This window comes from Salvia miltiorrhiza, chromosome 2, assembly GCF_028751815.1.
Source record: "Salvia miltiorrhiza cultivar Shanhuang (shh) chromosome 2, IMPLAD_Smil_shh, whole genome shotgun sequence".
In the NCBI taxonomy this organism is placed as follows: Eukaryota; Viridiplantae; Streptophyta; class Magnoliopsida; order Lamiales; family Lamiaceae; genus Salvia; species Salvia miltiorrhiza.
The window spans coordinates 43,661,535-43,677,851 of record NC_080388.1 but is presented as its reverse complement, the minus strand read 5'-3'; the positions used below and the strand labels follow the sequence as shown (position 1 = coordinate 43,677,851).

Sequence of the window (16,317 nt, the reverse complement as noted above, 5' to 3'; positions counted from 1 at the left end):
TACAACGCCTTTTGTTGACGCTGCTCAGCTACTCGGTTGTGGGTATACCGGTTGTCACGCCTTGGTATGCCCTGGCCTTTGCTTAACACGGACATCATTTTACCGAACGGAGATCACCCGTTAGGCCCCTACTGTCCATGGTTTGGCACAGATCCGTTTGGAACCACGAGACTCAACTGAAAGAACAAATGCCTCACGAATGTTTACATATTGACAACAATTATTTCCACCCCTTAAACCTCACCCAAGGGGACTACTCACACATATTGAAAAACGTAAATGCGAAAGAGAATAAACACATGAATGAAAGGAAAATTGAAATACTTAATATAAAAATACCTAAGGCAACAACCTTGGCTTTGTTCGTCACAACGGAATTGAAATACGAAAAGCAACTAAATCGTTTGGTGCGAAAATGTAAAAGAACTTAAAATAAATTATTTCTTGGTGAACTAACTAAAATCTAAGTCTAGAAGAGCACTAAAAACTGATGTGAAAGTGTAAAAATTCGTTCATCCCCCCTTTTGGCAGCCACACATGCTGGTCTTTAAATAGTAGTTCGGTAGTGGTCAAACCCTAGCCGGCAGACCAAATCTGGCAGATTATTTCCTTCCATATTTAGCTTGATCCTTGATTTGATTTGATAGATAATGGATCTCCAGCGGATTTGGGGTTGATTCCACATTATTCCAGATCCTTCCATTGCTAGAATTCGCCAGAATCTTCCGGGTAATTTCCTCCACACGTATTTCCATATATAGCTCCAGCTGCTAACTGTTGTTGACGGGAATGGTCATACTAGCTTCTTTCTTCGGTTGGCCTCATACCAGGTGGTACACTTCGAACGTTCCCGCGCCTCGAATGGTTCTGAGGGGTACTTCGTCGAGCTCTCTTCTTGGTTCATATATAGCTCATCTGTGCTGACTGCGACTGCTGTTATGGCCTTACCAACTGCTTCCTTCGGTTAGCCTCACACCAGGTGGTACACTTCGGAGATTCCCGCGCCTCGAATGGTTCTGAGGGGTACTTCTCCGAGCTCTCTTCCTGGTAAGTTTCACTTTTGGAAGTTTGGATAGTTTTGTTCCGGTAATGCCCATTTTGACCATATTTCGTGCATATGCCCTTTTTCGAGCTTCCTCCTCCTGAATACCTGTTTTCTCCCCTAGACGACTCAAACAAAACAAAAGAAAGAGAAAAATAGGGCCAAATGGCCCAAAAGTCGAAGACGCATCATGTGCCTTCTCTTTCTGGTATTTTTTCTCATGTTGTTTTCTTTGTTTTCTTGTCTCTGGTTGGGTGAGCTGGGCCTCCAAGGGGTGAGGGTTCGGCCGGAGCCTTTGAGGGGGCCCTTCCCGCTCACTGCCAGTTTGTTTGATGTTATTAGACGGGCGCTCTTTTCTCTCTTTTCTTGAAGAGGTTTTAATGAGGCCCGACCCTCAGTTGCGCTTGTGCTCTCTTGGGTCTATGTTTTCCTTTGTTTTCTTTTCTTTTAATAAAATTTCTATTTCAGTAGAAATACAGTATGTTGAAGAAGTCATAGGCTACTACCACTCAGCGGAAGATTTAGCTGAAGTTAAGGCCCGCTGAGGAGAAATCCCAAACTAATGAAGGGATCTCAGTCTAAAGGATCAATAGAATGCCAAGCTGATCAGGTTCGTGCTAAGACATCAGCACAAAACTTTGTTACACTGAAATGCAAACTAATGGAAGCATCAATATACTCAAGTTAACCGATCGAAAGATACAAACTGGTACGTGCTCAGGTTCATTTATGTCACATCAGTTCTAAAGTCAACAAGTTTGAAACAAAGTCAACCTAAAAAGCGTTTCAAGCCTTCCGGGCATTTAATGCTACATAGTTTGCATTAAATGTGAATCCCTCTTTTTAGAAAAAAGTACAAAAATGTATACAGAATATCAACTTCAATGTACGGATGTGCAGATCTAGCTATCACAGTCATTCTTTGATACAACATGAAGATTTCAACGGACAACAGATTGGATTTTGAAGAAAGCTCTCTTTAACGGCTCTATTAAAATTCATATGTATATATACGACGGAAGCTCAAGATATCCGATGGGATAATATGGTGGAAAATCTCCGGCATTGCTATGTTTTCTATTCCTCTAACCCTTTGTGAGTTAACCTTAGAAAACAGAAAACTGCCCTAGTAGGAACCAAACTTCCTAGACTATGCGTTCTTTATTGTAAACATCCTAAACTTATATATGAACACATTGAATCCTTTTAATTGTAACAGTGTGTTCACTTAGTTTGAGAATATCCCCTTTGTAATTCTCACTCGTTGTAGAAATAAGTGAAGATTTATGGAGAAATCGACAAGTAAGCTTCAAGTGAGAAGTCAGAAAGTTGGTCAAGTAATGGGTGCTACTGGGAAATAGCAGACGGTGACAATCCGTGTAAATTGTCAATATGGTATTGTAATCATGGAAATTGCTCAACAGACACGACTGCATAACCTGGGTGATCAATCTAAAGTGAACTGACTGGTCGAGCTAGCTTGCAGCTATAAAACAAAGAATCTTAAGGTGAACTGAACTTCCCTATTTATCAGTGTCATGGGTGTAGTAGGTGTTGCTTCGAACCACGTTAAATTGCTTTGTGATGTACTTTATGTTTTTACTTCAGTTTTGTTGTTTATGTCTAAACTACTTTTCAAATCTCTCAACAAACTGAGGACATTCAAACAAGCAAACAAATTATGTTTTTACAATCAACATTTTAGATCAATGTTGCCTTACTTGGCAAATATTTCAGCATGCTGACCAACTACATCGGCTATAAGCATAAGCATCAAACTGCTACTTATGTTGAATTGAAAAGATAAAAGATCTTCTTATCGAGTATAAACCACCATTATTCCACACATCCTTCAGTTTTTATTCTAACCGATATGCAAACGAGCAATTAGTAGAATAGACAACCGACTATCTGTTAGACAGGAGCTTTACAAATTACTGTCAGCTCACCTCGGAGCGATGATGTGTATATTTCAGATGTACTCATAAATCAATCCACTTGCCATAGAACATCCAAGTTGAAAATGAGCAAAAAAAATTAAATCTCCTAATAGGTGTATTCTCCCCATACACTAGTACATACTCGCCCAAGGACCAACAATTGGTATTACACCTTTGGGCTCCATAAAACTCTGAATACTGATACCAACAATTAGTATGAGAGCATGTGGCTCTGTTGACCTTTGCTTCTGAACTTTGGGTCCTCAGAGCTGATCAAAGAAAATCTTTTCAAAATTAGAATTCAAAATTTTTCATCATAAAAATATTTTTGTACTCCAACTTTTTTCAGAAAATTTCTTTTGCAAAAAGATTTTTCATTCATCCTTTAGTATATTAACTTTCATCATGAACTCACTCTTGCCATGCAGAAAATGAACCATCTTTCAGATGAATAAAAATAGAATCTTTTAACCAAAAGTTCATCCACTAAAGAGAAAAATTCAGAGAAAATTCATGAAAATGGCTCTAAGGAAAGCTGAAAGCTTAATGAACAAGCTGTCGTCCGAGGAATGTGCTGAGACACAGACAGAAACATTGAATCTCGTGGTCAATCGATTTGAAAAGATGAAATCAAAACTCAACAAGCACAAGAGTTTTCATCAAGAGAATCACAATAATCGTTGATGATCAGTAAAACTACCGAGGAATCATCAAGCTCAGATGATGAATGCAACAACCTCTTTGCCAACAAAGCCAAATACAATCGAATTAGAAAGCAAGACAATAACTTCACTGATCATGATCATCGGCTAAATGAGCCAGAGGTAACATCCAAACTTCAGTTTAAGTACACATCTAAAATTGTTTTTATCTCTAAGTACATCAATTACAATTTTTTTTGTTTCTTGATCAGTGATGTGTCTAAGAACAGGTTCAACTGAGTTGATCCTAGTTAGCTAACTGGTAGACTTACTTAGTTTCAAATAATCATATTCATACTAGGTAATCAATTAACAAACTTACCGACAACAATTTAGTTGATCACTTGGACTAGTAACTGGTGTGCGTGCGGAATGTGAAGGTTTATGAAAACTCGCATTTATAAAAATCTCATTTGGTCAGCGGATGGGCTTTGTCAGCTTATCGTGAAGGATAAAGTGAAGTTTGTGCTAACTACTCCGATTAATGACATCTTGCAGAATGTTTGTATGCCATGATTTAACAAAGTAAAAGACAACTTAAATGTAAAGCATAAAGTAAAACACACAAAGATTTAACATGGTTCGGATCCAACTACTCCTACTACGTCCATGAATCCTCTTCACTTTTCAATTCCTTGTTTTATGGTTGCAAGTCAACCGCCAATCAAGTAACTTTAGATTGATCCATGGATTACGAGGTCATGACAATAATGACAATTTACGCGGATTATTTTTCGCCTGCTATTTACCGGTAACACCCGTTACTCCATTAATTTTTCAGACTACTCACTCGTAGCTTACTTTTGGGACTTCTCCTTACTTCTATACTATCTTTTACAATGGGTGGGGAGGTTTAGAGGGGGACCTCCAACTGTGAACACACTGTTACAATAAAGAACATTTGAGTATATTCAGTGTGTTCAGATCTAGGCTAAGGATGTTTACAATTAAGAATTGTGTATTTATTCACAAGTGTAACCTTGAAATATTACGATGAAGAATAAGTTCATTTTGGACGATGGCTATAATCGAAAGATAAACCACGAGGGTTAAGAGATAAAAGAACTCTATGACTTCAAATTTCCTTTTGTAGTATGTCATGTGCGGATGATCTGCATGGGGTTCACTGATTGTGGACATGAAGTGAGTTATAATGCCTACTAAACTGCTTCTGTATTACTCAATTGGATCTGCACATCCTCAAACCTTCTGATTCTGCTGAGTCTTCTAAGCTAGATCTCCTCGTCAGTTGGTTTCTCTGGATCTCACTTCGGTTGGAACTCTTCTTTAGCTATGACTCCATCTTGAGCAGAACCTTTTTCACAGCTGGGATAAACTCATGTCAAGCATGCTATGATTTTTCATAGTATTTATTTAAGTCTTTTCTCATGAATTTAGATTTCAACATGCTACACTCGAGCTAGGATCTTCATGATCCAACAGCTAGTTTAGCTATTACTAGGGTTTTGTCATTATTGGATTTTGGCATCTTTGAAACAAGAATTTTTCCAACACTAGTTATCAGTCCAACTGATCAACTTTCGACCACTTAGTAGGATCGCTAACTAAAGTTTCAATTAGAACACTATATCTGAATATTTGTTAGCTTATTTGTATCAACTTAGCTGACTCATTATCAGTTGAACCTGTTCAATGTACACTCACTCTGAAAAACGAAGAGAAATTCAAACTGGAGTATTCCCCCATTTCCCCATACACCAGTATGTACTAGCTCGGAACCAACAGTTTGTGTAGTCAAGTTTTGGTCATGTGACTAGCTAGGGTTGTTTAAACGGTTTCGATAAATCAGTATTTATCGATTTGAACAATAATAAGATCGATTTTCTCATATTACACTACAAAAAAATGGATTAATTGCTCTGGTAATCATAGATATACCGCCGGAGATACGGTCACTGGCGGCGATACGGGCGGCTCCTCACCGCCAGTATTTCGCTCATCAGTGACTTGTATACCGGTGGCAAAAGACGGCCGCCGTTGAAAGTCGTCACCGAATGGCGATCATTTTCCGGAGATTTACCGGCGGCGTCGGCGGCATTCCCACCACCGGTAATGTTGATCAGACGGCGGTGGCGCTATTGACGAAGGTCATCGCTGGCAGCCGCCGCCGGTAATTGTTTTATTATTATTATTATTATTATTATTATTATTATTATTATTATTATTATTATTATTATTATACCTCACAAGTATTTTCGTATTTATACAGTATTGCATACATTAGATGAACTTCTCAGTCGGTCACCCATCAGCCTTATTCATTGTAGTATGTTCTGGAGGCATATACACTGGTGTTTCCCCGTGATAAACCCATGTTGCGTAATTGTGGAGAAACTCAGGCCTAGTAACATGCTCTCTGACTGTAGGTACAGATAAAAAGGCTACATTCTTACACTTCCTACACGGGCACCTAATGTTACCTACTACATCTGTGTACGCCGTTTGATTTATCGCATATTCAAGGAAATCCTCAAGTCCCGTTTCAAATGCATAACGATCATTGTATCTCGCGTACATCCAAATACGATTATCACTCATTCTTGTAAATTCTAATTGAAAACAATAAATAAAATATCATAGATTACTTGAATCAAACGAAATTTTGACAGCATAACACCACTATCCTAACTCCCGAGTGATCAACTCAACAACTAAGTCTACTCGTCCCCCAATTGTTTAAGCAATACTACAGTATAAAATAAGTAATAAAAATACAATAATCAAATTAAAAACAATCATTTGTTGGGAGAAGATCCTTAAGAAATTATCAATTTCTATCCCAAAGGGAGAATATCCTTAAGAAATTGATTAAATCTATCCCACAATATAGTAGCATATCATTTCATCCTAAACACATACTAACATACTTAAACGTTTATCAATATACTTATTCAACAAATTTACTTAATCTAACAAAATTATCTAAAATAAATAAATTAACCTAACAAATTCATACTTAATCATACTTTATAAACTAACAAATTCATAATTAATCATACTATAAATTAATTAAAATTAATCTAATTAACATTAATTTTAATCTAACGAAATAATAGTAAATAAATAAATAAATGGTGAGAACGAGAGCATACGGTGGTGGTCGGCGGCGGAGCGTCGTCAAGGCAGCGGCGGAGCAGCGTCGTCGAACTGAGACAAGAAAGATAGAGAACGAGTCATGAAATATGAAAGAGAGAGAGAGAGAAAAGGGGGGACCTGGGCGGTGACTGACTGGGGTACGACGGTTCGTGACTGGGGGTGGGGAGAGGAGGGTAGGCTGGGGACTAGGGGGTTTTGCGGCGAATGTGGGTGCAAATGGGGAAGAACGACCCTAATTTTATTTCACAAATACCGGTAGGATTATACCGCCAGTATTCGGTGACCCGTTTTCGTAATTACCGGCGGCTCGGCCACCACTAATTAGTTTAGTCTATTTATTTAATTAATTTAAAACAATACCGACGGCGGCGCCACTGGTAATTTGAAAAAGGCGGGTCGCCTTCGGCGTCGTCGGTGGGTGGCCGGTAATTACTAGCGGCGCCATTGCCGCCAGTAATTTTGGCCGAAAAATACATGTTTTTTTGTAGTATTAAATATTGAATATTTGAATATCAGATCAATAATGGTAATAGATTTAGATTTTTTTTCGAATTTATCAATAGCAAGTAAAATACCAAAATGTCAATTTATCTTTATAATGAACTTTTAATTTATTTTTTTTATGTACCGAATACCAGCTCAATTAATCGTTTCGTTAATCGAATTATTAAAATTAATTGGGTATGGTAGCAATTTTCAAAATTAGGAAAATTGTGAAATTGATAAACCGAAATTTTCGATATGATTTACTGATACTGTACCTATCGACAGCCCTACATATGACAATGACCTGCAAATAACTTTAGAGGTGGTCTCCTGTACACCTAGGTGTACCGTACACCCGGGTTATATCAGACCCGGATCCTGACCCAGTTGGACTATCCTAACCCATTTTTCTTGAAATGGCACTAACACTAACACGAAATGACACTAACACTAACACGATCTTGGAATGACGCTAACATTATTTTGTTTTACAAATGACACTATTTCGAAAATAACACTAACACTATTTTGTTTTACAAATGATACTATTTCAAAAATGACACTAACACTATATTGAAGTGACACTAACACTACGTGTAAAATGACACTAACACTTTATCGAAATAACACTAACACTTGACATTCGGGTAGGATAGTCCAATTGGTTCGGATCCAGGTCAGGATTCAGGTCGGGTACGACCCGGGTGTACCGTACACCCGGGTGTACGCAAGTTTTTGTGATAACTTTATCACCATCAAGAGGAAACCTTATAAGCAAATTTAGATAAATTTGTAGTATTTCATAAATAGTGTCTCGTGTAATTCTATCTCGCTAATAGCTTTATTACCATATTAAATTGAGGTTTATTATAAAGTGAAAAAGAAAAAACATCCCTTGAAAGCACAAGATGCAGACTAAGGGCACAAAACTTATATGATTTAAATTCCATAAATATGTCTCTTATAGATAATTTTCAATTTCATAGATTATGTCTATAACGATGTCATTAGCAAATTTGGATCATGCAAATTTCATAAATCAGGACTCTTATACATAAATTCAAATTTCACAAGTTATGTCCATTAACTATATATATATTCAAATTTCGTATAAGCACGTTAATGTGTCCAAAATGCGTTATTATATCTACAATATTTTTAACCTAAAAACATATAAAAATGTTATCAAGCATGTTAAGTTATAATGCGTTCAATGTGGGTTCTCACATGTACAGTTTTTCTATATATAATTAGCAAATTGTTAAGGGTTGCTTGTTGGAAATAGTACAATATGAATTTGCAATTTTCACATGATTTTTTTTTTAAGAGATTTTCACATGATTTTAAAACGTTGCAATTATAACATTCCCAATTTTTCTGTAATAACACATTTTTTCATGAGAAATCTAGAATACACATCCGATAAATTTTGCTAAAAAAAATTAATGATATTGTATAAATTGCACCCTTGTGCGCTATATATGGCACACTTTGTGCGCGAGTCGAACTTGGCCCGGACTCAGGTTCAACTCGCCCCAAATCTTATTCAAATTTGATCAATTTATTTTTTTATTACACGAACTCTTATTCAGTTTTGGACTCAAAATTGAGATCTTTAATCTCGGGCATTAACTACTCTACCGTTACACCAACACACGCACATTGAATTTTACTTTTGTTAAGAAAAACTAGTATCATTTTGTAATTGTCACGTTTAATCATAAGAATTATCATTTTTATTTTGAACAATTTTACTTTTATATAGAATAATTATTGCTTTCAGTGTTAATAGCTTTAAATAATCCGTTGTTAAAGGTTAATGGCAGCCACAAAAATAAAATGGTTAATTAGCATTAAAACCACAAAATTTGGCCGATTCAAGAATATCACATGACCTTTAAAATCTTCTTGACAATACATGAAGTTTCGGTTTGTTTAATTTTATTCATAGAATGTAATCTATTTATTATATGAAAATACAGTTTGTCGCAAAATTGTAATTAAAGAATCAATCAAGGGTATTTATAAAACTCAACAAATCCCATATCACTACAAAAAAAAGTTCCAATAGTGACATTATTTTAGTCACACTAAAATATGTGTCATAAAATTTATGATATTTTTAGGTGTAACAATATTTAGTTACATCAACACATGTATCTATATATTTTTGTTACATAAAAAAGTGTAAGTAAATTTTGTTACACCTTAAAATGTAGCAAATTGTGTGACACCTATTTATGTAACTAAAATTCTCTACATCTCAAGGTGTCACAATATATTTTAATGACATATGGATGTCACAATATCTTTTTATTAATAACATATAAAAATAATGCAGAAAATGTTAATTGAGTAACCACTGAATAAAGCTAAAAGCAATTTTTTTTTAACTTAATTATGTATAGCAACATGCCCAATATTGCTTGGTAAATTATATATATATACACGAAATGATATTAAAACAATTAAATATATTTAGTGTCAAACTTTAAAATTATACTATATTTAACTATATTTAATATCAATTTCGAGATGGACTTGAAATAATTAATACACAATTTGTTTGGTAAAGGGGTGCAAAAATCGAGACATGCAAAGTACTAAATTTAAACAAATAAAATATTAATTGCCAATTTGCTTAATTGAAGTTAGTTCCAGCGTGACATTGGAGAGCACAAAAAGCTTCAGCTTAGTTCCAGCAATTCACCATCACACTCGAAAAACAAGCAAACTCCTCCGATTTGAATTTGTGAATTTGTGGTTTCCTTCACCTGAGTTCCTCCGATTTGAATCTCTCATCTCAAACTCTGAGCTCCGAACTTCAATTTAATCCCCAGAGAGAGATTGATCCGAGCTCAAAAAAAGGATTAGAGAGAATGAAGCCACTTCGATTAATAATATTTTTGATGATCCAGATGACTTTATTGAAGAAGATGCTAATGTGGTAGAACAACTTTGGAAGAAGAGGAGTATTTTCTTTGATTTACCATATTGGGAACATAACCTTTTAAGGCATAATCTAGATGTAATGCATATTGAGAAAAACGTATGTGACAATCTTCTTGGAACTTTGTTGAATATTGATGGAAAGACTAAAGATGACGAGAGAGCCCGAAAGGACATTATGGAAATGGGAATACGACCTAATCTTCATCTTAGAGATTATTTGGACAAAAAACCATATTTACCTGCTGCGTGCTTCAATATGTCTAGCAGTGAAAAGGGCAAATTCCTTGAAGTATTAAAATACCTCAAAGTCCCAGATGGATATGCATCAAATATTTCAAGAGGTGTGAATTTGAAGGAAAAAAAGTTGTCAAACCTTAAGAGTCATGATGCTCACATTCTAATGCAAGATATATTGCCAATAGCATGTAAAGCCTCTATGCATTCTAGAGAGAAAACTAAATTGGTGAAAGTTGTATCAGACTTGTGTTCATTTTTCAAGAGGTTGTGCAGTAAAGTATTAGATCCGGCGGAATTGGATAAGTTAGAGATTGAAGTTGGCATTACCTTGTCAGAAATGGAACAATTGTTTCTTCCGAGTTTCTTCACTATTATGGTACATATTATTATTCACTTAACTTCAGAGGTTAAGCTTGGAGGGCCAGTTATGTATCGTTGGATGTACCCTATTGAAAGGTATTTTACAATATGTTATTACTTACTACCTTAATATTTATTCCTAAATATTTATATAGCATGTAAATAATCTTTTTATATATCATTTCAAGGTTTTTGGCCCATTTAAAGTCTTATGTTCGAAATAGAGCTCAACCTGAAGGATCAATTGCAGAGGGGTATATCGCTGATGAGTGCCTCACCTTTTGTTCAAGATATTTTGAAGGCATTGAGACTCGATTCAATCGGCCTCGTAGATACGATGATACCATCTTAAACAAGGAAAAATATTTTTTCAAGTCTGGAGGTAGAGCTGTTGGAAAAGTTGAAATCATGAAACTTGATGAGTTATCATTGGCTCAAGCACATCGCTATGTGTTACTACAAAGTCCTAAGATTTTTTCATATTTAGAGTACGTTTATTTTTCCTCAATTGTTTTCTAGCAATACTTGAAATTATGTTTTGCAAATTTTTCATTCAATGGTCGCAGGCATTTCCTAAAGCAGCGAAGAAACATGCACCATGGACAAGTTAATCAAAATGTGGAGAATAAGTGGGTAGTTGAGGAGTTTCCTGGTTGGCTTCAACAACAGGTTGTAGTTTGTTAGTCTATGAATTAAAATGAGGAGGATGTAGTTATTAATTTATAGTTGTCTCAACTTAATGTCTTAAAAACTGTAGGTTCCAATAATGGAGAAACATCATTGTGACGAAGAAACAGTAGCCCTCGCAAGAGGGCCAAACAGTTATGCAAAGAAATACAAAGCTTTTATGATCAACGGTTTTAAATTTCATACAAAGGATCAAGAAATCTACAGAAAGACTCAAAATTCAGGGGTGGTTGTTGAAGTCAAAGAAGGGGATGAGGAAAATATAGTTAAAAAGTATTATGGTTCTATCATAGATATATATGAATTAGACTACTATGGAAAAGGCAATGTGGTGATTTTTCGATGTGATTGGGTTAATATAAATTCATCTAGTGGATTAAAAAAAGACAAGTATGGGCTACCTCTAGTGAGCTTTTCAAGGATGATCCATACAGGTGAAGCTTTGAAGGATGATCCATTTGTTTTGTCCACTAATGCAAAGCAAGTGTTTTATGTGCAAGATGGCAAAGAGAGTGAATGGATGCACATTGTAGAGACAAAGCCTAGGGATTTATATGATATGGGTTCAAATTTGGAGGAGGGATTTATATGATATGGGTGCTTGTAACAATTTTATGTCCTCTTACTATTGATTCACATCATTCTCCACCTATTGATTAAATTCTATAAAAAGAAACTGTGGGAGTGGCTGTTGTCTGATACTTTTCTGCCTTACACATTTCCTTTTCAAATAAAAATGTTGTTGATTATTCCTTGAGTTGGATCCATCTTACTGTCTCTTCTTGGAACCCAGTAACATGCCTGTTTTACATACTAAATTACAACATGAACATGGATCTCCTTTTTGTATTTGACTTGTCTTTCTGGAAAATCTTGTCTAATCATGTATACAGGTCACATAGAAGATTACTAGAGCTGCACGCTCCTAAGTTGTTTGGTGGATTGCTATTCCGATTGAGGCGTTTGAGCTGCACACGAGATACTTGTGAAATTAGGTAGGCATGTTTTAACACAAACTGTTCTTGTTTTCTTGTTTCAAGTTTGCAAATGGCCATTTTTCATGATGAGCAATACAAATGTTTTCTTTTCCCCTGGTGGTGTCTGTGTTTTACTAGATAAGAAAGAGATCATAATTATTTATGTGCTTGATCTTTTTAGAAAAGAGATACCATGAACATGAATAGAAGAAGAAGTTGGGAATATACCTGCCTTAAATTCAGGAAGAATCAACTACCAATTCAAGTCTTTGATCTTTTTAGAAAAGAGATGCCATGAACATGAATAGAAGAAGAGGTTGGGAATATATCTGCTTAGTAGACTCAGCCACTCACTTATTTGACTTTACCTGCAGTAATGTTATTTAGTTGGAAGATTCACTGAAAAAGAAGTATGAGAAACATGATGAATCTTTGTTTCATCCAAGTCAAATTCCAGATTTTGGTATCCGAGTCTGTTGGCAGGTCTCAATCTTGTTTGAAATCTTAAACTTTCTTGGGAGGCTAGTTTGTTTAGGGGTTGTTCAATGGAGCTATCAGATTTTCCAATTTGTATATACGTGGGAACCTTAAAAAGTCCAGGTGTCATCATTTTGCCTATGGTTAAACCTTTTCTTTCCTTTATGCTTTATTGAAATAAAGTCCAGATTCATACACGATGGAAGTTAGATGATTGATTTGATGTTTCCTGTTTGCCCTGTCTATCATTTTGCAGCTAGCATTTGTGTTGTAAGTTTGGACCCGAAGAGTTTGAAGTTTGGAATCAAAACGACATAAACTGTAGGGGACTTGTCTGTAAGTAGAAATGTTATTTCTCATGATGAGTATATGGCTCTATTGAACTTAGTTAGAAATATGTATCATAAAGTTATTTTACTACGAATTAGTTAAGTTCTACTAATTTTGACATCACCATTGCAGATCTAAATGTTTTGATCATGTTTCGATCCAAAGTGACAATATCCCAGTACAAAAAAGGCCCTCCAACAACAAATTGTAGTTCTCTACCGCCACCATCTTCCACATTCTCACAACCTCTTACTATTGATTCACATCATTCTCCAGATTCTATTTTCAACCACTTGCGTCCACCTTCATTAAATAGTAATTACACACAGCTAAGCCCCCTTCGGCATTCACCATCCCACCTTCATTCTTCCTCCGAGACAGATGATAGTGAATCTAACAACAATGATGATAATTCACATGTTCAAGTTTCTGAGAGTAATGTACTTGAAAATATTGAGATTGTAGGTAATGTTTCTGTACACTCAATGTAGTAGAATCTTTTTCCCCTCCCTTTGTATTTTAATTCAGTAAGTTATTGTGTTATTTACAACTCTTTTGATATAAGCTAGAGATATATTTAGTAAGCTACTTTGGTTTTCTATGACAGATGACAAAGGCCATGTGAAACTGACAAAAATGGGAATGAAAGCTAGTGATGTTTTCAAGTTGGCTAAAGGTTTGAGAATTTTGGTAAATGTTAATGAACATGGCCAACCAATCCGGGCAGCTAGAAGAGTTCCAACAAGATACATGATGAAACTTGTGAAACAACCAAATCTTTGTCCGCCAGATTTAAATGATTTTAATGATGTTAAACATGCCTTTGGAGTTGAGCTGCTGAGAGCTGTGCGGGTATCAATAATTTCATTAAATGTTATTTTCAAATATCATTTCGGATGCATTGATTTTTTTTTTTACTAATGTGTATTTTCCTTATTTTCTAACAGGAGAAATTCTATATCCCTAGACATGAAAATGTGGACAATGTATTAATTGCTCTAATGGGCATAAAGTTCAGGAACAACAAGTATCGGATAAGAAAGGAGATATATAAAAAGACACATGCTAGATTGAGGGAAAAGCTGAAAGCAGTTTTGGAAGCTAGTGGTGTTCATGGTGAAGAATTGGAACATCGAGTGACATTTCATGAATTTCGTGAAGACCAAATTTTGGCAGAGCTAGATAGGATTGAGCCTCCACCTGGATTTGCTTATCATCAATGGCTTAAATTCAAGAGTAATATGAAATCTGAAAAGGCAAAGGTGGTATAGTAATTCATTTTCTTTATATTATAATCTTCATTAAATTCTTAAATATTTCTTCTATCTATGTACAGAAACTGTCTGAGAAAGGGAAAAAAGCTCGTGCGACCCAAAGTCATACTCATATAACTGGAACCAAGAGTTATGCTCAAGTTGAAGATGAGCATGTAATGCCTATTTTACATATATTCTTATATTAGTTAAGAATCACGTGTGAAATTAAGAATGTTTTGTTTTTAATAGGTCATTAAATATAAAGAACATCCAGGGCCACTTACATTTTTTTACTTGACACATAAAAGGAGAGATGGTTCTTATGTGCAGAGTGATTCAAAAGAATTCATGGTAAGTTCTTTGAATTCATCTTCATATAACTATTCATAGCATTTTCGGTTAGGTTATGTTTTTTTTTGTGTTATAGATGGCTGCCAAATCAGAGATTGTTAAACGTAAAACTGAAGGAACTTGTGAAAATACTGTTGAATTAGAAAGTTCAGTTTGGTATGATTTGATGGGTGATGATAAACCTGGTCGAGCTCGTGGTTATGGTATTGGTGTCACGAAATCAAGTGTGACCGCCTTCCGAGCCAAACTTAGACAAATGCAAAGTGAATCAGAAAAATCCAATGCTCATGACATTGAAATGGCCCAGCTCAAGCTATTACTTAGCAAGCAACAACAACAACTTGTTGCACAAGAAAATGCAATGAATGCATACATGGCAAAGACAAATGAAATTATAGGCAATTTGAGAGATGAAGTTCTACTTTATCGTACAGCATTTGGAGCTGGTACAGGGGACGTACCCAACCATCTGAAAACGAGCTCAGGTATCCATCAGCAATAACGTTTTTTAGAGGCCTTTGTCATCTATTAATTTCCAAAAAGATTCACAAATCATCATCATATTTCTGCAATTATGACAATGTAATTTTGCAACCATTCTTTCCTGTTAAGGTTGCACCCAAGCATTGGAGGCTGGAGATCAATTTCAGCCAGGATGCAGTGTTGATGCTTTCATCAATAAGCTTACCTAATGGCATCCAGGTATCCATCAACAATAACCTTTTTTAGCTTTCATTTCATCGGGAGTAGCTCCAGTTCCTGCTGCTTATTGAACTATAAAAATTCTTAAAGTTCATCTTAACTTCACTAGGAACTTGTAGGGCTGGAAATGTTGACTCTCTGAAGAAAAGTTGAAAACTTAGAAGTACTGTTCTTCACATCATTGGCTAGTATAGGATTTCACCTGAAGTAAAGTTCTATTTCAGTCTGAACATTTGAATTTAGTTTAAGATGTCGTTGGTTTGATCTTAACTTCTTTAGATGTACACCAAGATTAGACTTGTGTGAGTCAAGAACTTCCCTTGCTTCTCTATGCCCTCTCATTTTCTCCTTTAAACACTCTTCTAACAAGTGATGCTTTGATTTAGGCTGAAGTTCGTGGCTTCCAACATGACGGCTCCTTGCACCTATAACAATTTCAGTGAAAGGGCATAAATTGCTTGATATATTGAACCTTCATAAGGGGTCACCAAATAAAGGTCAAGAATAGTATGCTAAAAAGAGTGGCTGCTGAGGATGATCTTTCCCAAATGAAAGCATTTTCTTAATCATGTTTGACACATGTAATTGCATATATTTCACCATGCCCCATATATATTGGTGGTTGACCTTGTTATTTGAGTTAATTGCATAAATATTCAAGAGCTTATTTGGCATGGATAATAGCAACATCTATTTCTTCTA

General features: G+C 35.5%; 1 protein-coding gene across 2 annotated transcripts; it reads left to right on the top strand.

The window, feature by feature from the left end:
• The first annotated feature begins 10,151 nt into the window (after window positions 1-10,151).
• On the top strand, window positions 10,152-16,317 carry LOC131013609 (uncharacterized). Of its 2 annotated transcripts, XM_057941741.1 has the most exons (10): window positions 11,934-12,517; window positions 13,233-13,312; window positions 13,439-13,771; window positions 13,914-14,158; window positions 14,254-14,568; window positions 14,643-14,735; window positions 14,812-14,913; window positions 14,990-15,398; window positions 15,526-15,615; window positions 16,002-16,317. In XM_057941741.1, exons 3-9 carry the CDS (start codon window positions 13,456-13,458, stop codon window positions 15,603-15,605), a joined length of 1,560 nt encoding a protein of 519 aa, XP_057797724.1. In that variant the 5' UTR covers window positions 11,934-12,517; window positions 13,233-13,312; window positions 13,439-13,455; the 3' UTR covers window positions 15,606-15,615; window positions 16,002-16,317. The 2 variants fall into 2 exon arrangements, 1 of the variants encoding a protein (XP_057797724.1); XR_009097746.1 differs by lacking the exons at window positions 13,439-13,771; window positions 13,914-14,158; window positions 14,254-14,568; ... (3 more) ...; window positions 15,526-15,615; window positions 16,002-16,317 and adding exons at window positions 10,152-10,931; window positions 11,024-11,323; window positions 11,402-11,504 and having other exon boundaries at window positions 11,593-12,517; window positions 13,233-13,313.

Excerpts from the sequence above, each read along its gene's own strand:
- LOC131013609 (XM_057941741.1), top strand. The coding sequence starts at position 13,456 with ATGTTTCGATCCAAAGTGACAATATCCCAGTACAAAAAAGGCCCTCCA. Across the intron at positions 13,772-13,913 it reads TGAAAATATTGAGATTGTAG|ATGACAAAGGCCATGTGAAA; the intron begins GTAATGTTTCTG and ends TTTCTATGACAG. Across the intron at positions 15,399-15,525 it reads CCATCTGAAAACGAGCTCAG|GTTGCACCCAAGCATTGGAG; the intron begins GTATCCATCAGC and ends TTTCCTGTTAAG.